Source organism: Manacus candei, unplaced genomic scaffold (assembly GCF_025592945.1).
Source record: "Manacus candei isolate 608988 ecotype Guabito, Panama unplaced genomic scaffold, ASM2559294v1 h1tg000033l, whole genome shotgun sequence".
NCBI lineage: Eukaryota > Metazoa > Chordata > Aves > Passeriformes > Pipridae > Manacus > Manacus candei.
Genome location: NW_026138081.1, coordinates 7,910,932 through 7,935,855, shown reverse-complemented (window position 1 = coordinate 7,935,855; position 24,924 = coordinate 7,910,932). Strand labels below are relative to the sequence as shown.

At 40.0% G+C, this 24,924-nt stretch overlaps 1 protein-coding gene across 1 annotated transcript in view; it reads right to left on the bottom strand.

Moving 5' to 3' along the window:
- LOC127472987 (uncharacterized) overlaps positions 1-24,924 on the bottom strand; it is a 59,292-nt gene that overhangs the window by 12,954 nt on the left and 21,414 nt on the right. The window contains exons 17-27 of the mRNA XM_051792021.1: positions 24,428-24,619; positions 23,800-23,966; positions 22,349-22,532; positions 21,262-21,487; positions 16,455-16,524; positions 14,095-14,167; positions 5,524-5,660; positions 2,380-2,511; positions 1,242-1,282; positions 793-835; positions 50-113 (exon numbers count right to left, since the gene is read on the bottom strand). Of these exons, the coding sequence (XP_051647981.1) occupies positions 50-113; positions 793-835; positions 1,242-1,282; positions 2,380-2,511; positions 5,524-5,660; positions 14,095-14,167; positions 16,455-16,524; positions 21,262-21,487; positions 22,349-22,532; positions 23,800-23,966; positions 24,428-24,619 (1,329 nt within the window). The remainder of the gene's footprint in view (positions 1-49; positions 114-792; positions 836-1,241; positions 1,283-2,379; positions 2,512-5,523; positions 5,661-14,094; positions 14,168-16,454; positions 16,525-21,261; positions 21,488-22,348; positions 22,533-23,799; positions 23,967-24,427; positions 24,620-24,924) is intronic.

The following is a 24,924-nucleotide window of genomic DNA, read 5'->3' as shown; positions in this document are numbered from 1 at the left end:
ACAAAAAAAAATAATTTTTCAGTTTTTTGTTTCTAGTTTGAAGTCTAACCTGAAGTTTCTTTCTTCGTCCATCTGTTGTCCACCAGGACTTGCAAGCAGGAAATTTCACGAGCCTGTAGCAGGGATGAACAATGAGATAATTAAGTATATAAAACATGCCATCTCTGACTCACTTCACTGCTACCTGCCTTTGGTCACCTGGCTCCCTGGAGTCTGGAAAACTGTTCACCTTGTGTTTGTTGGGCTGATAAGAGAAAGACTTTGGCACTCTGAAAATGCATCAAGTTTCAGCTGAACGAAAAATTGTTGTGGTGCTTTGTTCATCCAAGCACCATCCCAAGGACGGGAAGAGAGGGAAAATAACAGGAGAGGGAATAGGAATGTGCTGAGGCCTCCTTTAAATAGTGAGTTAGGGGCAGCTGAGGAAGCAACTTCCATATCATCCTATGGAAGCTGGGTAAACAGGATGGCCATGAGGGAGTCACAAAGGAAGTCCCCAGAAGGAATAACACAGAGGCAGTAAGTCACTGAAAGAGCATTTCAGGCTTTGTAAAGAGGCTTGATATCAGCTGGTGGTGGTGAACAGATCTCTGGGTATCACAAATGACTGTGTACATTCTTTCCTAATATATCCTCCCACAGTGAGCAGCACAACAGGATGGATGCCTGTCTGACCCCCATCTCCCTCCCCTTCAGCCTTGCCTGCAGAGAGGTGTTGGGACACCTGCCAGATTCACCACATCCCATCACTATTATGAAAACAAAGATAGAAAAGCAATAGTTTAAAATTACCACTAATACACCATTAGTGACAAGCTTTTCAGGAGGGACTGGACTGAAAGAGAAAAAAGAATGCAATTAGAACTAATATGACCTAAATACATCCTTACATGAACACCAAAGAATAATACGTTCCTTAAAGTTTTTCTTGGCCAGCATAGTCTCAAACATGTCACTGTTTTTTAATTTTGGGAGACATCTGAAATGTGTATTCCTTATTTTTAAGTGACTGAACTTCTCATTACCATTCTCCCTCTTCCAGAAAATAATGGGATAAATTAATAACCAGGATGATTCTTGGTAGATAAGGAACACGGAGTTTTAGCCAATATGCAACTAACTTGATCAATACCAGCTGTTACTGTGATGCTAAGCATTTTAAACTATATTATACTAAATGTTAACATGTGTTTGACTGCTTGCAAAGGACAGGTTTTTGGTTCCATATGTATTTTACTCACATGCTCTCCAATGTAAACTCAACCTCTAGCATCTCCTGTGTCTGTAAAAGATCAATTTATTATAAGCATCTGAATTAAATTTTCGTTCTCACTAGCTGGTTGTTAATGATTATTCTGGCTCTTGAAACAGTTCTTCAATCAAATCAAACTTTCCTGCAGCTCTAGGGTATACTAAGATGAGTGAAAGCAATCGAGTTAAAGTGATTTTGAAAAGTGTTCTCCCTCCTGTGTTAACCATCAATCCCCAGGCCAACTGCTCTTTTCCATTTGGTGGTGAGGTACAATAAAATGGCAGACAGTCCTAAACCTGCAATACTGTTGGCTTAAAAATGTATAAAGCCTTGGGTTTTTTCTATGTAATGTTATCAAAAGACTGATACTGTTGTATAGAAGAGGGTATTCTTAATTCTTCTGATCAAAAGAACTCCTATAACACGGACAATGGGAGTGCCAGTCACCAGACAAGTTAAGGTAGACAGCCTTCTGAAATCACTGTAGAGCTGAATACCCATACATACCCTATAAGAAAAGTCAGTGAAACAGCAAATCTATAGTCATATCTAAATGGAATACCCGTATCCCATGTTAAAGTCATCACATATGTGTTCAGGCACAGTGAAATAATGAGATAGTTTGAGCAATTGGCCATCAACAGATTTTAGCACCTCAGTATGGATATCTGTGTTATATTCAGGTATATACAAAAGAATTACAGGGCAGGGTATCAGTTTAAGTGAATACATCTGTGCCAGAATATGACCAAACTCACAAGTGCTGGTACAAGGAAAAGAAATTCTAACAGAGGAATTTTGTTGAAGGTGATGAAGTTTTGTATTTCCAACGAAACCTATTTGAGCAACGGAGTCAAGAAAGAGGAGGGAAGAAGGAACTCTGGTGTCAAAAAAAAAGCTGCTTAAGAGGCTTGAGGAGCTAGTAAAAGCCTTCAGGATTATGTTCAAGGTAAGGAGGCAAACTTTGTCTACTTTGCTGAGTAAGGTTCGGAAGGTACTTTCAGGATGTATGAAGTGCAAACCAATAGGAAATAAACCCTCCCACCTACAATTGCTTCAAAATATCTTAGAAGGTAATATCAAAAAATGTATTTCCTTCCTGTGACCAAGGCAGTTTTATCCCTCACCTTTGGATTCAGCTGAAAAGTCAAGCGAACAGTTTCTCCAAGTTGGATTTTAGCAATATCAAAGAGAACAGTGAAGAGGAGGTCATCTTTAGTGGCTGCATTTTCATCATAGACTTTCATCTCAAGAATATTCTGCAAATAGAGGCACAGAATTAGGATCTTAATTTGAGACTTTACAGAGGCATAAGGTGATGTGCTCAGCATGTTAGGGAAGACAGAGAAAGGATGGGGAAAAGTGAGAGATCATGTGCAACTTTTACATCCACACAAAGAAAAATATTCTGAACTTAAGACAGAGTTGGGTTTGTTGCTGATTTGCCCTGCAGAGTAATTTAAATGACAAAGGCTAGTAGAATCACTGAATATTGAGCTTCCATATTGAAAAACATGTTTGGCCTCTAATTTGGTCTGAGGTCACCACTTTACCCTGAATTGTAGGAAACCAGCCAGCAGTCAAGACTTTATTGCTATGGGTGGAACAAAAAAATCCATGGATATAAGCAGCAATTAAAATTTCTTAAGGATGTACTGTCTAACTACTGCATAATTGCATAATTTTATCCTGTAAATTATTAAACAGATCGCATGCAGATAATTATCATGGAATCTACAGAAACTGATATATTTTTGTTAAATTACCCAAATCCCACTTTATGAATCTCCTCCTCTCCCCCCACTGTCATCTGCCTCTTTGGATGGACAGGAGAGGGTAACAACCACCCCTGTGCCTAGTTGGTATCTAGTTGGACATGGGCTGGCTCAGAAGTGCCTCCCAGAGCACTGAGGAAATGAACATTAACTGCTGTTTTCCCAGTGGGGCAATAATTGAGACCTCTCTCAATATATTCAGCAGCTCATTTTCATATAAATTACAGGGAGTGCTTATCTCAGATTTTTATTTGTGCACCAGATTTAACTGAAACTTGCTAAGAGGTTTGATGCTTACTAAAGACACAAAGGTAGACACATGATCTTATACACAAACACATAGACAAAAAAGAGTGAGCATGTGAACTCTGTTACTTTAGAAGTTCATAAGTATCACAGAAAGGTCCACACCAAAATCTAAATAAGTGATTGAAGGATTATGCTTTGAAGCAATACTTTACAGCTAGTAGAAGACAGGCTTGCACTAAGGAGCAGATCAGTTTTCATAGTTGTGATATTGCGATAGACAATCCATACTTGACTAAAATGACTGACTTATTTTCTTAATGACCAACTGATTTGAGTCCCTCAGTTACTCCCAGCTAGCCAGGAGGGACATGCGTAGGGTGCTGGATGGCTAAGGGGGATCTCCCTCTGCACCACTGCGATGCTGTGTGGGAAGCAGCCAGGGGGGTCTGGGCAGTTGACTGTTTCTATCTTCTCCTGACAGGGCATCGTTGGGAGCCAGGCAATGAGCAGAGCCAGCTGGCAGGGCTGTGTGCCACAAACTCTGGAAAGGGTTATCCTCCTGGAGCATCATGCGCACAGCAGAAGCCTCAGAAGCCCTTTCTAGCTGACTGTCAGACATTCATCAAAACAGATGCCCTTCGGTAAACACTGCTGTTCCTGCTGAGAACCAGCAGAACATACACAAACCAGTTTTTCTCTTCCACAGTGGTAGTGTATTATGTAGTTTTACTGAGCTCTGGCTACCGTGATTTGGGAAGTTGAATACCTCAACAAAACACATTACAGGAAAGGAAAAAATAACCAGATTAGCAGACTCTGGTTCTGCTCAGAGGGTAACAAGCAGAGCAATTGCAGTGTATACAGAGAAACCTGCAAGACCCTTAACTTAGTCTGCTGAGCCCAGACAGCAGTGAGACAGCAGTGACAGATGTGCCAGAGTGCTCTGGCTATCCCAAATGCTCAGGACACATCTTGTGCACCCTACACTGAAGCCACAGCCACCACCACCACCATGCTGCTGTTGCCACACACTGAAAATTACCGGGTCTAATGTCAGATGTCTTATCTCCTGCTGCAAACTTACTGTAAAGTAAATGTAAGGTCTTCCCAAATGCTACTACCTAAAGGACTAGTTCAAGCAGCTTCCTGTGACTAAGATACTTTTCTAACTCCTCTGTGTGGTAATGCAGTTTTGAAAAACCTGTCAGCATGAGCAGGTGCTGTGGTGCAAGAGCAACAGATCAGTGGGTGTTTGTTCCCATGCAATGTTTTTCCCTTGCCTTTCGCCTTCCTGATAAACCTGCAGCACACTGTGAAATTGTGTCTCATCAGAATTTTGAAAGGAGTTGGAATTTTTTTAGGTCGGCAGGGAAAGCACTGGCTGTGTACAGATGAACAGCTATACCAAACAGGACCAGTACCATCCAACCTCTGTGAAAGCAAGCCTGAGAACATGTATCATGGGCAACTTCTGCAGTTGTAGGCAAGAGGGATTGTTCACTGGAATGTAGCAACAGTTCGAGCTATTCTGAATACTCTTTTGGAGGAGTTTATCAATGTTCGAGAGAGCCAGGGGACTGGCCTGCTGATTTGGCACTTGAGAGAGTCCTGATCTACCACCAGTACTGGGAAATGAACAGTGCAGGCTGTTAAACAGAGATGGATTGGTCCAGATATGAAGTAAGCTTGGTTTACTTGGCCCACCACTGATCTTTGTGAATTGCTAGACCCTGATGTTGAGGCTGTCCTTCTGAGGGAGTAGACAGTAGGACTTGCAAATCTTCTAAAGCTTTAACATTTATCATCATAATAAAAGTTCAGCTAGTTTTCTTTTACAAACTTCAACTATTTATTTTGTAACTTTTTTATTGCAAGTCATTACAAAGGAATAGTAAAAAAGTACAGCCCTGTGATGCTTCCTCTGCTAAGTTCGTTTGTGTGTTTTACGTTACTGAATTTACTCTAAAATTTTCACTTTTACTCTTGAAAAGCAGTGGTTAAAAAAAATGGGAAAAAAAAGAAGAAAAATTAAAAGTATAGAACATTGTATGAATGGTTGTGAAATATTGTGGTTATTTTTTTACATATCGGAAAATCAAATTGGATTTTACTGCTGCAGTCTACTCCAAATCTCCTTACCTATATCCTTGTAGTCCCTCACATGTATTTATTTTTATTTTACCCTACATATTTATCACTGAACGACATCTCTGCCCCAAAGAAAAACAAATGCACTCAGCATCTTACTTTTACTTGGCTCTGGATCCTGAAGCAAAATGTTTCATTCCACACTGGATCTTTGCAGTTCATGATGGTTTTGGTCCGGACAGTCTCAGGGGAAGCAGTGGGCAAGGTCAGGCTTACATAGCAATCAGTCTGACTAACTGTATTGGAAAAGATATATTGTAACTAACAAATTACTACAAATATCTTAAAGCACAGCCTTATAGCACTGTATATATAGTACGCTGCAAAAAGGAGATACTGCTTCTATTAGATTTCTGACAGCTGCTTATTCAATAGCATTTACTCGATTTGTTCCCTCCTGCAGGTAGGAACTCTCGTCATTATGGAAATGCAGAGAAACTACTGCAATAGAGACAACTGGTAAGAAAAACGTACACATAGCTACTTAACAAACACATTACTGGTATATCCACTGCGGGTTGCAAATCAAGAGGTTTCTGTGATAGAAAAGAAAAAGGCCTACATTTTAAGAGAACCTATTTAAAGGGTAAAATACTTATTTAACTTTTTGAGCATTTAGACAAGAGTCTGACTTTTTTCTTTACTTTTGAGAGGGAAACAGAAGAGTTCAAAAGGGTCTGGGTACAAAGAATCTTCCCTATCTGGTCTGCTGCCCCCACACAGTTGTAACCCAGCCCATGTATTGAGCTGACTGTCTTACCCAACATGTGATCACAACCCTTCACCATCAAAAAGTACATAAAAATACCAGTGCACTTTCATATTGCTGATTTAAACTCTGAGCCTTGATAGTGGAGAAAATTCTAATTTCTGAGGAAGGTGGTAATGTAACAGAAAGTTGCACAGGTAGCTACAAACACGACATTAAATCTTCATAATACATGGGGATTGCTTTGAAGTGGGCTCCCAGGAACCACTCCCAGACAAGCTGGGGCAAGTAGCCTCCTGACTGGACAAGCACAACTATCGCAGAATCGTAGAATGGCCTGGGTTGGAAGGGATTTTAAAGCTCATCTAGTTCCAACCCCCTGCCCTGGTCAGGGACAACTTTCACTCGACCAGATTGCTCTACATGCTGGGCACTGCCACAGGGTGTTGATGAGTTGCCTCTTGTGGGTTGCCAGAGCTTTTGAGGGAGAGGTAGGCTGGGTGCAACTAACTTTTCTTTTGTGTATTAGCCTGGTGTATGTAGAATATTTGTTAGTGGTTAGGATTCTCTCTGTTACTGCTAAGAAGGGGTTTTTAGCAAGGAGCAGTGCAGGGCATCTGCTCCTAAGAGCATAAAAGAGCTGATGCCTCATGAACCTGTGGTAACAGAGACCCTGACAATACAGTGAAGAATGATGGGACTCACTCGCTCTACCCTGTTAGTCAGCCTTCCCAGCACACCCATTTTGAGCAAATCTGCTGTCCTTCGTAGACAATGGACATATCTTTTGTCTGCCGGACAACTGCAGCTGTTTCTAATGCCTCCAGCTCTAAGAACTTGTTGTGTATTCACAGAAACAGGTCAGATTGGGTATAACAGGCAGTGTGGTACTGTGGGATACATACTGAGAGGAAGCATGACCAATTGGATAACCTGCTGGAGAAGTCTCATGACACGTTTGCTGCAGTCCCAGCTCTGCTCCAGACTGCTAAGTCACTTGGGGTAATTGCTTCCACTTATATTGCTTCTCTATCTGCATTTCCCCACCAACAAAACAGTGATAACTATCCTTTCCTCTTTTGTAATCTGCTCGGAACATCTGATGATTAAAAAAAATAAAAAATAATTCCTGTTATTAATATTCCCACATGACCCACAGAAAGACAGTGCCTTATCAGTAATTATATTATTCTTTCTCTACCAGTCTCTTGGCTCTCATTCCACATTTTCTTTAAACTTGTGGTATAAACCATGTTGCAATAAATAGGTGTTGCTTAAAGCAATTTGTGCAATCAGGTTATGTATGATTTATCTTTCAAGTCTTCTGATACTGTCCAAACAAGAAACATCTTCCAGTTTTTCAGCATGCATTTGATGTCCATAGGAGGTAAGAAATTGCTTTAACATTGCAAATGCAGATGTCTCTAATTCTTGTGTGTAATATTAGGATATTTTTAGACTTATTATTTCAATCTTAAAATGCAATATACCCATTGGTAACAATTTATTGGTAAAGGAGGTATTAAAATATTTTCTTTAGCTCTCTCCCACACAATATTTTCTACAATTCTTCTATTGATTTTTAACATTTTAAAAAGATAATATTAACTTTGCATAGTTACTTCTTCAGATGGTGCCTGAGAAGCAGGCTATCTGTCAGTTATGCACTAATGATGTATGTGTGTTTCAGAGAATTTGTTCATTTATGGTCTGGGATATCTCTTTGTTGTACATACTAGCTATGACTCCCAATTAAGAAGAAAGGTTTTCGATATTGTCAGAGTATCAAAGAAGCACTACACTTGAGACTTATACTCTTGTATCTAGATAGAGCTGTGGGGTAGATCTCCGTTTTCCCTCTTATTAAGGGTGAACAGCCTTGCTAAAGACTAGACTATCTTCTCAGGTTGGCTATGGGTGTATTGTATTTAGAGAGGATGAAGGACTGAATAAAGTCCCGCAACCTGATGATCCACGTTTAAACACCAACTCAGCAACTAATCACTAATTACAGATATCAGTCACACTGGGTAATGCATAACTGGCTGAACTGTCTTGAGGAAACCAGAACAACCAGGAGAGATTTTGAGGTGTATAAGAAAATCTGTTGGGATCCAATGAACAAAAATGCATTTAAATGTATTTTTCACCTTAAAATAATGAAGATAAGAAGTTGCACCTTTTCCCCATCAAAGGAACACCTCAAAAAATCCTGAAACAGTTGCTGCAATAATTAAATACCTGTTATCAATCTTCATGTGATTTATTAATTCTTTGAATGTCCAAATAACAACTAACAGTACTGTCAACACAGATCTGCTGATATTCAATTTGTGGTTAGTGTTTAATGTCAAGCAAAATCTCTTTTGATCTTAAACTCAACACACAATTGTGCAACAGTAATCAGGATTAGAATAAAATATGGTCCTTATCAAGGATGATCAAAAATTCCAAGGTACAATAATTTCAAAGAAGATGTGGGAGACTGTAAGCATGGAAAAAGGCAATGGTCAGCTCAATTTCTTAAATGGTGAGAAGGTCTTACACAAGTCAGCCCAAGGAAATTTGTAAATATGGAAATCCTACTCAGGAATCAAAGCACATGCTTCATCATAGTTGTCTGTTTTCTGAGTGCAAACTAGAAAGTCATTCCCTGATTGGAGTCTGCTACTGCTTTTTAACTCTGCAAGCCAAATGACAGAGGAGGAGTGAAGGATCTTGAATCACCACATGGACCTGTGTCCTCTCAAAGTACTGTGTGGTTTCACATTTCTGCCATCATCACCTACTCATTCCAGTCTCTCTTCTCCACCCAAGCTTCCACCCTTCGTTCATTTCTTTTGTCTCCACTCTTTTCAAACCTGTTTTAAAACAGGGTTTGATATTTTAAAATATTATAAAACATTCTGAAAGCTGTTTCAATCACTTGCTAACTAGAAGCCTCCACTAAACAAGAGAATAATGAAGTCTACTAGAAACATGTAATACCATCACAAAAGGCTTTAAAGTTCATACTTGTTCAATGAAGGATAAGAACTTCAATGCCACCTGCACTGGTAGAGTATTAGAGAGCACAGTAACTGCTCTCACCTTTGCCTTTGAGACAGAGATGAGCCAAACATTTACCTAAGGTTCTTTACTTCTTTTATCAGTATCTCAGCTGGTAATCGGGTCAACCTCCTAGTACCCTTACTGAAGTCCCTGCATTGGAAATGAGGAACTAAGGTTTTGAGAAACTCATTGTCTTCAAGGTTACACCAAGAATCTAAAGGAAGTCATGGGGGAACATCACACATAATACCTTTAACCACCAGATCAGCTTTCTGTTCTTACACACAGAAGTCCACATGGCTGCAAGAAGATGCATGTATACCTACATACAATCCATTGATATCTAGCAGTAGAGATGTAATTATTTCCACAGCTGTAAGGAGGTACCCTGACCAAGAACCCTAAACAAATAGAACAGTAATGATTCTTTGATTATGCACAGCATTGTACTTTTTAGTGGAAGCTTATGCTGCTATCACGGCACAGAGGAGGGGTTTTGTCTCCACGCTACTTATTATGAATACAGTACCATAAAATTGCATACAATACAATATACACTACACTCTATACACTACACTCCATTGTGGCCATCAAAGGCTTGAGAAAGGGAAAAAAATAGAAATAATCTTTTAGATTAGAGAACACAAAATGGGTAACCTGAGGGAAACTAGGTTTTTGTATGTAGCATATTGTAAGTAGCAATGAATGGAGGAAGAGAGTGAGAAGACTTGGTTAGCATGAGTAAATGAAACCAAAAAGAAGACTGAATAGAAAGAAATAGAGGCTGTTAAGAACTGCAGCTGTGAAACTAATTCACATAATATTCACTGAGATTATCCCTTTATTTATTGCTCATATTAGTAACTGTGGTTACGACTTTATTATAAATCTCAGTCAAGACCAGGACTCCATTTCAACAGGTACTTCAGTAGTTATGTAATTAGTTCTCATCTTGATCTAATCAGCTTATGATTACAGTAAGAAAAGGCCTGCATCATGATATGACATAACAGGGAGGATCTTCTTGTGATTAGCAGCAGTTCTTATACCTGTTTCAGTTTCTTAACCAGTTAAGAAACCCTTATTTACAGGCCTTGTTGCAAGTTGGTAGTTATCCACATAATGAGTTCTCTGTTCTTGTTCATATTCCTCTTGCCCAGCATTTGTCCTGGTCTGCTTTTAGGATTTCTCTCTGTTAAGGCAAAAGCAGCCTGTCTGAGCAGCCAGTGACATCAGGAACTTACGTGAGACGCCCTGAAAAGACATCAATGCTCTTTTTCAAAGGACCATGTCCCAGAATGACTCTTAACCACAGCAAGCATCAGTGACCATGGGAAGCAATTTCACCCTAAAGCAAGCATGCCATTAGCACTGGCCAGCCCAGGCATCTGCCTGTTGGCACTATCCATGTCTGCCCTCTTTGCACAAATGCTGCTACTGCCCCCTCACGCCATTGCTACAGTCAGAGATAAAGGTAAAGAAGTATACACAGCACTTTGCAAGCATGTCTTCAATCAATCCTTGTCTCACACAATAGTTTCCTTTGGAGAGCATGGCACTGAAAGGGATTTTGTTATTATGATGGTGTTACACAGGTTGGTGTTACAAGTTGCCTTCCAACTTTTAAAATCAATAGGCAGTATAGCATTGGGAGTTTGTTATTAAATTGCATAGCAACAGGCCCAGATTTAAAACTATAGCTAAAGAAAAGCCTAAGGCTTTATCTAATGAGAATGCTGATTGAGATTAGCTTGTCATATTAAAGAGAAAAAAACCACCAACAAACCAACAAAAGTAACCATAGGCCATTTTGTGAAAAGCTTTCTGCAGTCTTGGACTTTGCTAAATACCAAGTAGGACAAGCTACTATTTATAAAGACATTTTTTGTCTCCTGAATGGAATATTTCTGTGAAATACATGTATGTAGAAGAGGTTAACATTATATTTTATTTGTAGCCCATGAAAAAACCAGGTTTCTCTCCCATATGTATCAATTTGCTGTGTAGAAGTTATTTATTTTCCCTCCTGGAAGATCAGTGAACACTGCCACCAAGAAAAGGGCCATGAAAAACCAGATTTGCCAGCTGTGCGAGACCGCCCATGCCCTGCTGTGACTGCAGTGGCAATCTCTGAGATCAGTGAGTGCGGGGTGTGCTCAAATGGGACTGTGCACAAGGCAGGTCTGGACAGCCATGCTGAAAACAAGATCTGCTCTGGGGAATTTACACAGCACAGCTGGGATTTGGATTAGGGTCTAATTCTTGCTATCAGCACCACGCAGGGGGTGAAATGCAGTGGTACTTGGCCAGCTGAGAAGTCTCTCCAGGAAGTAACTGTGCCATGGTTAAACTGTGGAAATGTAGAGCCCTGCATAAAGTTAGCTTGAAGAAACTGGGAGGGAAGACTTGAAAATGAAAGCTATACCCTCTTCCAGTGATCTTGTCTGGTGGACAAGCCTTTGGAAAACAAGAGTTTTGCAACAACCAGTCCATCCCTACCTGTGGGAAACCTTCTGAAAGTCAATCTCCACTACATTAGCTGACGTGGGAAGTCACTGGATGACAGAACAAATTCAAGGCCTTTCAGAACTGAAGGTAAAACAGATTTTTGCCACTACACGGGTGAGGCTTTGAATTGCAGCAAAGGTTTTTGTGAGATGGAAACCAGAGGCTGGACAAAGACTGTTGCTGATGCATAGAGTCTGTGTAGGTTCGAGAGTAGACTAGAGGTGTTGCTGCATTCACACAGAAAAATTGTATTTCACCTGGGAAGTTACTAACTCTGAAGTGATAAAAGGCTGTGGGAGCACACCATACAGAGTGCCCTGTATACATTCCCTTCATTCTCAAGTGCCCCAGGCACCTGCCTTTCACCACCCTCAAACACAGGGCAGGAGAGACCTTGGACTGATCCAGCACAGCTGTTCTTGTGTCCCTGTGCACTGCAATGGGGGTGCAGGAATATGAAGAGCCCAGGCACCTCAGCTTGTGACTTTTGCGGCTGATGCTGGCACTGGCTCCCAGTGTTGCTGGTGCTGCAAACTAGCCCTGTTGGACAGCTTCCTCCAGGCTGATTTTGCAGAAATGGTGGGTACATTTATGAAGATTTGTGACCATCATGAAACTTTCTCAGTTTTAAAGCCAGAGACAGAGGCAGCCATACAGCTATTAATGATAAGTATTCCACTATATTTGGAATAAATACAAGGGGGAGGTTGTCTTGGTATAAGAGCTAACCTATTTAATATGCAAAAAAGGGCTTTTCACCCCAGCCTGAAAAGGATCTGTTTTTCCGAAGTAGGCATTTCTGCTGCCCGTGCAAGGAAAGAAGAGAAAAAAAAGAAATGTCTGTAACTATTTAATTAGCAATATAATTATATAGACCCCCCCAAAGAATAACATCTTGAAACTGGGCACAGTGTTTTCCTGTGACACTGAAAAAAAGTGTATCTGGGATTCCTGTTCAGTGCAAACTGAGATGAAAGGTATCAAAGAAAGATCTCTTAGTGGCTTCCAGGAGCCAACAATTTGGGGTATGACAATTAAATGCAAACACTACTTTTGACTCAAGAGCCAGATCTCTAAGCCACAGACCTCATGAACCACAGATCTCTTGGGAGAGTGGGCCAGCTAAAAGCATGGTTCAGCATTTGTCCTACCCAAAAGCATTTATTATAAGCCAGTTCTGGGGACATATTTTTGATCCAGATGAAATTTTGGACTGGTCTGATATCACCATTCTTACAAATTTTCACAAGAAAAATTTAGTCAAACTCAGACATTCTTAGAAATTGCAACAGCTATGTCTTAGGAATGATATATATATACTACTCAGATTGTAGTTACCTGATAACCTATATAACGTGGGAGCAAATCCTTTGGTTTGTGAGTAAGCCTTATTCCTAACAGACTTAAGCGTATAAGAGTAGCCTAGTACTTATTCTTACACCATGTACAAATACAACTGTTTGTCTGACACAAACAGAAAAGGTTAAGAGATCATGATTATGGATGATTGCCACAGCTAACCTATAATAAAAAGTCAAGTCCTATGTTACATGACATGTGCAAGATCTAAGGAGACATGGACGCTGTGGGTAGCAGTCCTCTGCACAAGGAAGACACGCTGCCTGTCCAGTGCCACAGCTAAAGAAAAGCAAAACATACTCATCTTTGACAGTCAGTCTTCCAAAAAACAGCTTGCTCTAATCAGACTCTGACTCCAACAAAGCACCAATGGCTCTTTGCAATTGGAATTATTTCTGGGCCATCTTTGAACTCTCTGTTGTCATTTCTGTCTCTCTTAACAATTTCAAATTACACAGAAATAGTGATTAAAACAATAAACATGAGTGGGAAATATAATCTTTTCCCAAAATATTTTGAGCCAAATATATTTTAAAAATTTGCAAATATTTTAACAAATGCATTAATTACATGACAAATACATTCCCACAGAAATATCTTTAAAAAGTCAATCTCCATGGAGGTAAATATCCTTGGTACTTATTTATCCTGAAAAGTCTACTTCAAATACATTCCAGTAAAGTTTTGACAGAAAAAAAAAATTGTTTGACAATAGGCTCTATAATGCTCCTTTTATCCTTTTTTTTAAAAAAAAAAAAAGACCAAAAGGAAATTCAAAAACTGCAACTGAAAATTAACACTTGAATTTTTTCATCAAAACTTGCTCTGAACCTTGTTAGTTAAGGTACTCCACAGTACACCTTTGCTATTTCCACTAACAGTAACATTCTATAAACCAACAGATACTGTCTATACAAAACTGTACTCTAAGCACAGTCCACATTTAATTACGCATCAATATTTGAAACCATGGTGTCACTTCATACACAGATACCAGTCACAGTGCTTGCTTATGAACTGCAAAGAAAGACTATAATACTCACACAGATCTTTTTTTCTCAGATTTTTCATTCTTACAATTTTCACAAATAATGAACAGCATGGGCATTCTTCGCTCTGCAGAAAAGTGACAAAGTTATTACCTGCATTAATACTAAATTGCTTATGCTTTATATAACGTGCTCTCCCATAAGTGCCTTTTGCAATTTTCAAAGCCGAGCAGCAAAGTTGGAAGATAAACTGTTTGCATTGCTTTGGACATTAAAACCATGTCTATGTAGAGTTAAAAAAAATTAGGAAATATTCATCTGTGTATATCTATGTCATAGAGAGAAGAAATAACAGTAAAATGGATAACATAGTGAAATGGTTTTTAATAAATGCTTGATCTACATGACAGAACACATTAATTTAAAAGAAATCTTTATCAACAATTAATCTAGAAAAATAAGCCAACAGAGAGTGAATGTGCATGAGAAGCAAAACCATCAAACATCTGTAGATAAAGATAAAATAAATTTAATTCTCTTAAACAGTTGTTATTTCACATGGAAAATATACTTTCTTCAAATAATTTTATTTAGTAAAAATTCCAAGTTTCCATTTAAAATCTTTATCAGGAATATTTCCCAGAAATGGTGAAGAGAAAATAGATTAAACGTTGTGAGGAGTTCAGCTATTGTGACCAGGAAGAGGAAAACAAGGGATAAAAAAGACTGCACAGAAACAATCTGTGGTAAAACATATAATCACGATGCTGTTGACTTATCTATATTCATAAGCATCATGACCTCAGAAGAAAAAGGCACTGTTAGGTGAGTGAGGTAGCACCAGCACAAACACAGCAAAACTTATATGAAAGAAAACAGCTTTAAAAGAGGTGCTAATGAAACGTCCCCACCCAAATCAGGTGGATATTTGCAATAAGTATCATTAGCTGAAACATCAAGCACAGAAGGAAGGACAAATAACCAGACATGACTCAAACAAATTATTAATTCTTGCAGATTTTAGTACCTGAAACTTTAGTTGTTGCTTCACTGAAAGTATTACCTAATTCTTCTCCCATTCCCTGCTAGAAAAATGATTCCATTAAATCCCTTAAGGGGCATTGGGTCACTCCTTTTTCCAGTTAGGAATTGATCCATCTGAGAAGCTGGATGCAAACCCTCCTATCATTCTTGAATTATGGTAAGGTGACCTTGGTCTGTATTTTGGGTCTAACTCCAAAACAGAAGGGCATGTTTTAATGTCTTCTATCTGGATTCAGGTTCTGGATGAAATAAATGTCCTGTCCCTCCCCTCACCAAGAACCTTCTACTTTTATTCTCTCTCATGATGCTGTTTCAGTTGGTAAGGGCAAGGGAAAGAACAGAGAGGATAGTCTCCTTCCTTGTTTTCTATGCATACTTTCCCTGCAAAGACAGGCTCTGTTCAAAAGGATGAACTTGTAGATCCTTAGTGTTTCTTTAACTGGTTTGGTTAGGCATTCACATGTGTTATTTCTTAAGCCAAGGGGATCCCACATTTGAGGTCTCCAAGCATCAGTGCACATTTATCTTAACACACCTCCATGTTATGGAGAAAAACTCTATAATCTCCATTTTACAACCAGGGGGCACAGCAGGGTTAAATAACTTTCTCATAGACAAATGAGAGGTTTATTTCAGAGCTGAGAAGGGAACAGAGTATGTTCACTCCCTGGAACCCAATGGGCCATTTTAGGGCTTTTCCTACTGGCTTTGTTCCACGAAAAAAACCAACCCCCTCCCCCCAAAAAAAAACCCAAACCAAACAAACCAAAACAAAACAAAAAAACCCAACCCCTCCTTTCCCCCCCAAAAAAAACCCTTCTCAGACATTATGGACAAAGACAGACCAAGATTTTTTCATGGATCAGTCATGCACAAATATTAAACTAGGATCATCTTTGTTTCCATAATTAATCACTGTTTTTAGGCAGTAATCTTCCTGCGTACTGGCTGCTAGCACAGTTACCTGGACATCGCGTGTGTTTATACTCTTAGCTGGCAGATGCTGGGCTGTGAAAGAGCCAAACCTGCCTAATGCTTGAATCAAACCACAGATTCAGCCCAAATCTACAGTAGGTTCCTGTGAGGCACCTCAGACTGCTTCCCTGACTCCACGTGAATCACCCACTGTGGCTGAAGTTCAGTACCGAAAGTACCTCCACAGGGCAGCTGATATCAACAAAGGTGTCAGCCATCCTGATATAAATAAGTAAATACATACATGAAATAGGACTAAAAGCTCACCAATAATTGGATTAAAAGGTCACCAATAATTGGACTAAAAACTCACAAATCCTCTTCTAGGCAGCACAATCCCAGCCAAAAACCCACCTCAGGCCATCTTCAGCTCTCAAGAGCTTTTGTATTCTTACCTCACGAGCACTCCAGTATGAGCCCATCCTGCTCCCAGCTGCATATAAGTCAGATACAGATGTCAGTTCACTGTTAGAGGCAACAGGTGGTAATGATTCATGAAATACCTCTGCAAACTTTAAGGAGGCACCTGCTGGGGAGCAAGTGGTTTATCCATGCTCCGCCTTCCTCATTGCCTGAAAGGGAAAGTATGAAGAGAGAAGAGGAGGGAATTTGCTGAGTTTATTTGATAGCTAAATATGAGAGGTGTGTGTTTGGGGAAGGCTGTACACACCAAGGTGCCAAGAGTTATCAGCAGTTCAAGATAAGGGAGTGATGACACATAACTTATGCATGGATACCTATGACTTGGCAGCCTAAGCAATGAATGAACCAGAGAAGATAATAGTAGCTACATGTAGGCTGGAGGAAACCAGTTCTACAGCACCCCAATCAGCAAACAAAAATATCGTGGATGAAATAATGTTATAAGACCTTTTTGTTCAACAAAATTTTATTTATTTACCTTTTCTTGGAGGTAGAGAGGCTTGAGTTGTTTGCTAGTAGATGTTTCCCCAATCTAATACATATATTTGTCAGTGGGATATACATTTTCCTGCTTTCAGAAGCCTTCCACAAACACGAAACTTCTGAGAAACCAAGACAAAGCCCCAAAAATTCTCCTGCAAATTAAAGCATATATTGATTCATCTTAAATATTAACATCTTGATATTTTAAGTACAATGCAGTGTCATCCAATCAGGACACAAAGATGACACCTAACTCTTCATATTTCTGGCAGAGAACTATGCAGCAGCAGATATGCACATGAATAGCCCTTGCACAAGTCCTGCTACTAACTTGCCCAGATATCTGAAATGAAACTATCACTTCAGAACTAGGTGGTGATAGAATCAGGAGGTGATACTGTATGCTCACAGTACCCACAACCTGTCTTTCCCTTCCACACACACAGACATCAGGAAAAAACAAAATAAAAATAAAAAACAAAATAAAGACAACTGACAACTTTACATTGAATGAAAATTACTTTTAGTCATCAACCATTTTAGGATTAGAAATCTAACCTCAATACCCTTTCAATTAAAGAAATGTCAAAGCTTCAAAACAAGCTTGGCCAGCAGACTGGGAGAGGTAATTCTCCTCCTCTACTCTACTCATTTGAGATCCCACCTGGAGCGCATCCACCTCTGGGGCCCCAACACTGGAAAGGTGTGGACCTGTTGGAGCGAGTCCATAGGAGGTCCACGAAAATGATGAGAGGGCAAAAGCACCTATTTTATTAGTCTGTTCTGCAGCAGCTGAACTGATGTTTCCTGAGCCATTCCCCTGGGAAAGTCTAACTGGGGGATGAAGGGCTGCAGTAGCACTGAGACTCTGGAAGATGACGTTTTTCCCATAGGTAAAAAAAAAACAAAAAAAAACCAACAACCTCCCCCCCCAACAAAAAAAATAAAACCAACAAAACAAACACACACACAAAATTGCACCACCAACAAAAAAAGCATACAAAGCAAAAAAAAACTCCCACAACCAAAAGCAAAACAAACCAGAACAAAACCCAAGAACTCTAATAAACACAACTGAGAAGCTGTGGTGCTCACCAAAACATCTCTATCACACCCTCTTTTCAGCTGGACAATGGAGAGAAAACAATGAAAACTTGATGAAAGGCTCGTGGGTTGAGATAAGGTGAGGAAGAGATCATTCACCAACTACCATCATGGGCAAAACAGACTCAATATGGGTAATTAACTTGATTTATTACCAATCCGATCAGAGTAGGATAATGAGAAATAAAACTTAAATCATAAAACACCTTTCCCCCACCCCTCTCTTCTTCACAGGTTTAGCTTTACTCCTGATTTTCTCTACCTCCTCTACCCTAGCAGTTCAGGGGGACAGGAAATGAGAGCTGTGGTTAGGTCATGACACATGATCTCTGCAGCTCCTTCATCTTCAGTGGAAGGACCCCTCACACTGTTCCCCTTCCCCAGTATGGGGTCTCTCCCATGGGAGATAGTCCTCTATGAACTTCTCCAACTTCAGTCCTTCTCACAGGCTGCAGTTCTTCGCAAAATGCTCCAGTGTGGGTCCCTTCCCTGGGGTGCAGTCCTTCAGAAACAGACTGCTCCAGCATGGGTTCCTGCCAGCAAACTTGCTCCGGTGTAGGCTCCTCCCTCTATGGGAGGTCTTTCCAAGGACGTGCTCTAGCACAGGCTTCCCACAGTGTCACAGCCTCCTTCAGGCATCCACCTGCTCCAGCATGGGGTTCCCCAGAGCTTGTATGTGAATATCTGCTCCACCATGGACCTCCATGGGCCAGAGGGGGACAGCCTGACTCTCCATGGTCATTTAACAGCTGGTTAAATAGTTAACAACTGTTCAGCACAGGCGTCAGGTGAACCTCAGGTCCAAAGCCTTGAGCACCTCCTCCCCCTCCTTCTTCACTAACCTTCATATCTACAGGGCTGTTTCTCACATTTCTCACTCCTTCTCTGACTGCAATTGCTACTGCACAGCATTTTTTTCCCCTTCTTAAACACCTTATCCCAGAGGCACTACAGCTGTCACTGATGGGCTCAGCTTTGGCCAGCAGTGAGTCAACCTTGGAGCCAGATGGCATTGGCTCTGTCAGACATGGGGAAAGCTTCTGGCTGCTCCTCACAGAAGCTACAGGGGCTGCCTGCCTACCAAAACCTGCCCATGTAAACCAAATACAGGAGTGTTCAGCTGAGGTCGGGAATGACAGTATCACCCCAAAACAGCTGAGAAACAACCACTTCTGGGATAACTCAAGGAAAGAAAATGGAGGACCAATCTCCAGACCTCTGTCACCTCTCCTAACCAAGGGGTAGGCTCTGCGGGAGTTTCCTCCACAGTACGTGCTGGAGGAAGCATGGAGCTGGAGGAAGCCCATCCCAGACACTGGCTGTCAAGCGCCTCTCCTTGAAGAGAATCTACTAGCAGTCCCAGAACAGGACTTGCGACAAAACATCTAGTGTGAACATATGAAATGCCACATCAGCTGCTGAGAAGATACTATTTCTGGTTTAGTTCAAATTACCTGAGATTTTAGGGTGCATCACAAATTCTGAACAGTGACGTACAGAAGGTGGAGCAGGCTGTACAAGGAATCCTCAGAGAACTGTTTTCATTGTCTCAATAATACATGTTTTCTGACCAGTCTGAGGCTGGTAAAACCAGGAATGAGCAGGAATGCTCGCCATTCACAATCAAAAAGTCCACAAGCAAAGTCAAGCAGAGTATCTAATCCTGACAAAATATCCCCAACAGGTAAAAACAGCTGAAAAGTGAAATTGCACCAGAGTACCTCAGGGAGCCTGAAGACTTGGCAAAGTGGATGGAATACCTAGATCTTAACAATAGCAGGAGAACTTTGATAAATATGACAATATCCTCCATGGCAGGCATTAAGGAGTCAGTCACTATGCCCATTTTGGCAGTTCAGGTACCTTACTTTGAGCTCATGAGTGGTGGATCAGATAAAACAGTGAATGGAATTTTAGAAGATAAGGTTGAAATTGTCTATGTACCTTGTTGGAAAATTTGTGGAGAAAAGAGACTTCTGTAGCTCTTACCTACTTGTTTTAGGCCAGGATCTACAAAGGAGTTGAGGTACTCCTGTAAGTCTCATCTTGGCTGACCTTTGACAAACTCCCAAATGCCAGCATCTACCTTTCTTTCACAATGGTTCTGTAGGACTATTATCAAGAAGTCAGCAAAAAATAACTTCTTAATCAGCTCCAGCTCTAGAAAAGAACACCTCTCTTTTTTGAGTTACCTCCGAGGAATAATTCACACTAGAAACAGAAGCTAAACATCTCTCTCTGCCATACTCTTGGTCTTTAGTGTGTTTGTGTGATGCACTGGGATGAAGTGAGCAGAATATTGGTATCCTACTGCATTTCTCCAATATGGTTCTCTTGTGTAATTATACACTCTGCAATCCCTTTTACATACTATCCATTTTGGTAATAGTTCAATTCACTATATTGAACAAGCTCCAGATGATGCTAAAGCAAAATTGCATTTTAAGAAGATAACTGCAGAACACACATGTGATCTGGGACAGAACACAGTTGATTGTGACAGGAAATGGCAATAGTCCTTCAAGACAAACCTGTAAGTTTGATTTAATTGATAAGAACAGATGTCGCCAAAGACCTAAACGGCCATGGATCTGTACCTTCATTTTCTAACACAAATTGGAAAAAATCAAATATTCTTCATAAGATATTTATTTCACAACAGTTCATGACAAAAAGCACCTGGAAAACAAAATTCTTTAAAGGCAGAAGACCATTTAATTCAAGTTATTAAAACCAAGTAAAATTATTTCAATTGATACTTCATGGTCACCACCTTCTGTGTCTGAGGAGGGCTTTATGGACTTGCTACCAATAGTCTCAATGAAGTGCCGGAATATTTTGCATATGCAAAAATATTAGCAACTAGCCACCAAGACAATAGGAGGTTGCAGACAGAGAATGCTAAGCTATTTCCCTATCACACACAGCTGAATTTTTGCCTCTTGAACATCACAGTGAGATGGGGTTAACAACATAGAGTGCTGTGTTTGATACTACAGCTCTGAATCAGAAAGCAAGTACTGCTTAGTAAATTAAACTACATGGCTTGGAAACAAACACTTCAAGTTTTCATTTTTGAGAAGTTTACTTGGAAGGAGATGGCCCCTGTCAAGCACAGTGAAGTAGCTATCACATGTACTATCACAGTAAATATTTAGGAAGGGAGAGGAAAATGCTATTCAAGCAGAGGGCTGTGCTTGTGATACTGGCTGGCTAAGGGCTTGTTTCTTCCGTGCCACAGCCATGCGCAAGGCCTGAAGAATCATGTTCTCATTATTCATGATGTTGTAATTAGTCAGCTTCAGGAGCTTGTTGAAATCTTCTGCTTTCAGTGAGACCTCTCTGGTTGAGTATGGAGAGCAGAAACTGGAGATATCAACCTTGCCCTGTTCCATTTCAGCAGCAGTACGTGACATGCCTGTCAAAGGAAAAAAGGAATGTGTTTGTACAGTCCCACAGAAATACCATACTCTGATAGAATACATCAAGAATAACTAAGAGAGATCACAGGTGCAATTACTATGATGACAAGTGCAGTGCTATGCTCTCTAAAAAATCTACTTCTGAACAAAGCCTATTGGAATGGAAAACACAAACAGTGGTGTCACTAAACGTCATTCCATTGCAATCAGCACCTTCTACTGGTCAGTTCATGGCACATCATTTTATGTGGTCACTAGTGCTCACATTTTATGCTGCACATTTTTGAGTACAGTACAAACTAAAAGGAATGAAGAGATACACAGGACAGGAGGAAGCAGAATATTAGTAGCCTCGGAAATCATCATAAAAGCAACGTCTCAAATACTCACCCAGAAGGACACAGTACATATCACTTTATGTACTATTGCTTTGATTTTCCAGCATAGTCAACCAACACATTAAATGGCCTAAATAGAAAGCACAGTGGTACTCCACAGAACCATTCTATACTGTGATTCTCCCCTAGATCTGACTGTCATAAAAATACATAATCTGAAAAATATGCTTTGTTCTACACATTAAAGTAAACATTTGGAAATTACAAGGAAAAAGTAGTTTCCATTCCTCTAATTGAGGAACATGTTCCTTCTTTCACTGAATTACATCAAGACTCAAACTAAAATTATGCACAAGATTTCACCAGATTTTGCAAACAGTTTGAATCATCACATTTTGCAGTATAATCGCTAGTAGGAACAAGCAAACAAAGGAGTTTTGTATTGGGATGAGGAAAAAGCACCCAGAGAGTGAGAAAGCTCACTGAATCATTAAAATTATCTGTGTACTGTTAACTTACCAGGTGCTACATATCTTTGAAAGGTGTCATTCACTAATGGAAAATAAAGCAGCAGAGGAGCTCCTGGGGTGTCTGCACCATCAAACATGTAACACTCTTTCAGGTTCTTCTCGTCATCCTTCAGTCCAATGCAGGGAAATGGAATTCCCTGCTCTGCGAAGTACGTGCAAGCCTGCTCCAGGGGCTGGTTGTGGCCCAACAGCAGCAGCATAAGGAACAGAGAAGATACCCAAGATCAGACTGCTGCCAAAGCCTGATAATTCATGCCAAATTGCACAAAAAACAGACTGAGAGCACTGGACAACCAACAATAATGTGAGCACCTGTAGCCCCAGGGACTGCTTTTCTGTTGCCTGAGGAGACATTTGGAAATAGTCTTAACTAAATTTGCAGTCCAAGACAGTAAGATTCACAGTCACATTATCTGTTTATATAGCAGTATAACTTGTCCATTGACCTCAATAGATTTTAGTAGGGTTTTGAGACCAACCTACCCATTTCTATAACCCTGAATTTCAGAAATGAGATTTCAAGCTAACATATTTTAGACCTCAAAATATAGCACTAAAAACATTCATCAGAAAGCTCATTTGTGATGACCAATTTTGTTAAATTATCTAACAAAATACTATCACCTCAGTTGGAATTAAATATTTCCAAAAGAATTCTGAGTACAAGAAAAAAACATAGTGCAATATATTTTTTTTTCAGCTGCAGTACAGAGACTAGTATTTTTTATGTGGCTTCACAGTGTAAGAGCACCATTAAAGTCTCTTCCACTCAAAAAAATGACAGAACCTTAACCAGTGAAATTCGTGTTTTCAGTGGTGTCCCTCAGGGTCAGTTTATAATTACAAGTCTACATTTTGAAGTCTAAATCTGTCTGTTTATGTGTGGAATATCACTTTCAAAATCTATGTAACCATTTTAACCAAATCAGATTCCTGCAAACATAGTAAATGCATTTGATATCTTGTTTAAAGTCCACTATTCAAGAAGAAAAACTGTATTTGTTAAAAGAAAAAGATGAGGAAATTCTTCACTTGCTGGGTTGTTCCTGGACAGCTAGTAAATCACATAAAAAGACAAATAAAATTTTACATGCTTAAGCAAAGTACAGATTAAATTCAGCATCCAAATCACTAAGTTTTTCTGGCTATGTTTGCGTTATTAAATCTTACATATAACTATAATAGAAGTTGCAGCTTGACCTTCATAACTTCACTATGCTGCTCTATATTTCACTTGTGAAACACTTAGGGCTATTTCAAAAGTAGCTTGAGAAAAATAGAGAGATTTTCTTCTCTATAAATTTCCATTCCTGTTTTGAGATTTACAACAGCATGTTACTAAATTCCACTAAGTTCCACGTTTTGTAGACACCTGTCTAAAAGTTGTGAAAAGCAAAGGAAAAGCTGTTACTAAACAAAAACAGTTTTGAGACTTCTCACCAAAGTCTGTGATCCCCCTGTGTAATTTAAGTGTATGATGACATCCACTTTCCGCTCTGGTCTCATAAGGGGTGGGTAACTGGTTTCAAAGAAGAAAGCTGCATCCACCAGCTCCAAGTGTTCTGAGTTGCCTCTCAGGTCATTAGGACAGGTGTCTAGCAAAGTGTCTAAAGAGTAGAAGATTCAGAGCTATTAGCAAACTGCAGAGATATCTGTCAAGTTAGAAAGCAAAAGGAAGGTGAGCTTCCCTCCCATCCAGAATCTTCCTTTACTTTAGGGTAGCATGCAGCAATCCTAAAGCTCCTTCACCCTCTCCACTCAAATTTTGTTAGTGTTTCTAAACCCATGAACTGCACACCAAACTCTAGGCAGATGTTGCCTATGTCCAGAGCCCCACCCTAGCATTTTTCTTCCCAGTGAGGACTTCGAGTACCAAAATGACCCAAAAACTGAACAGCTGTATTATTGAAAGTGAAAGGTGTGATGAGTTACTCAGTTCTCCCTCTTGTCAGTAAACATAAAACTCATTCAATTCTCTTCAGGACATACAAACGTCTCTCGCTAGTTCCCAGCCCCTGAGCCTGCCACAATGACTGCTGAGACATGTAGGCAGGAGAGCTGACCACACCTTTCCATTTTGTGAAATGTTCATGCTGGATATACTCATTGTGCATCTGGAGGCCTCTTAGGAAGTTGTGGTACTTGGAGACAGCAGGGCGATCTGTCAGGATATCCCGGAGAGTTGTGGAGAGGCCGCTCGTAGGAGTGAAAACGCACGTGGCCATCTCATATGGCTTCTCAGGCAAGTCTGGTTGTTCCTCTAGAGGTATATGGCATAAATGACATGCAACTGAATTATAACCACAAATAAGAAGAGGCTAGACACAGAGAGGAGAACAAGTCTTCTGTACCAATAGTAATCATGTGTTCCCAGCTCTTGGCATTGTGATAGTTCTAGTTGGTTCAGGTGTGGACACCTGAATTCAACAGAAAATTGCAAATTATTTATATAAATCCGAGCATAAAGTTTGGAGGTTTCTTTTTCTGAAAACATGGTCCACAGGAATGGTACATAAGTGTGTTCACTGGCTTTGCTTGAATTTTAACATGAAGATGCTCATGAGT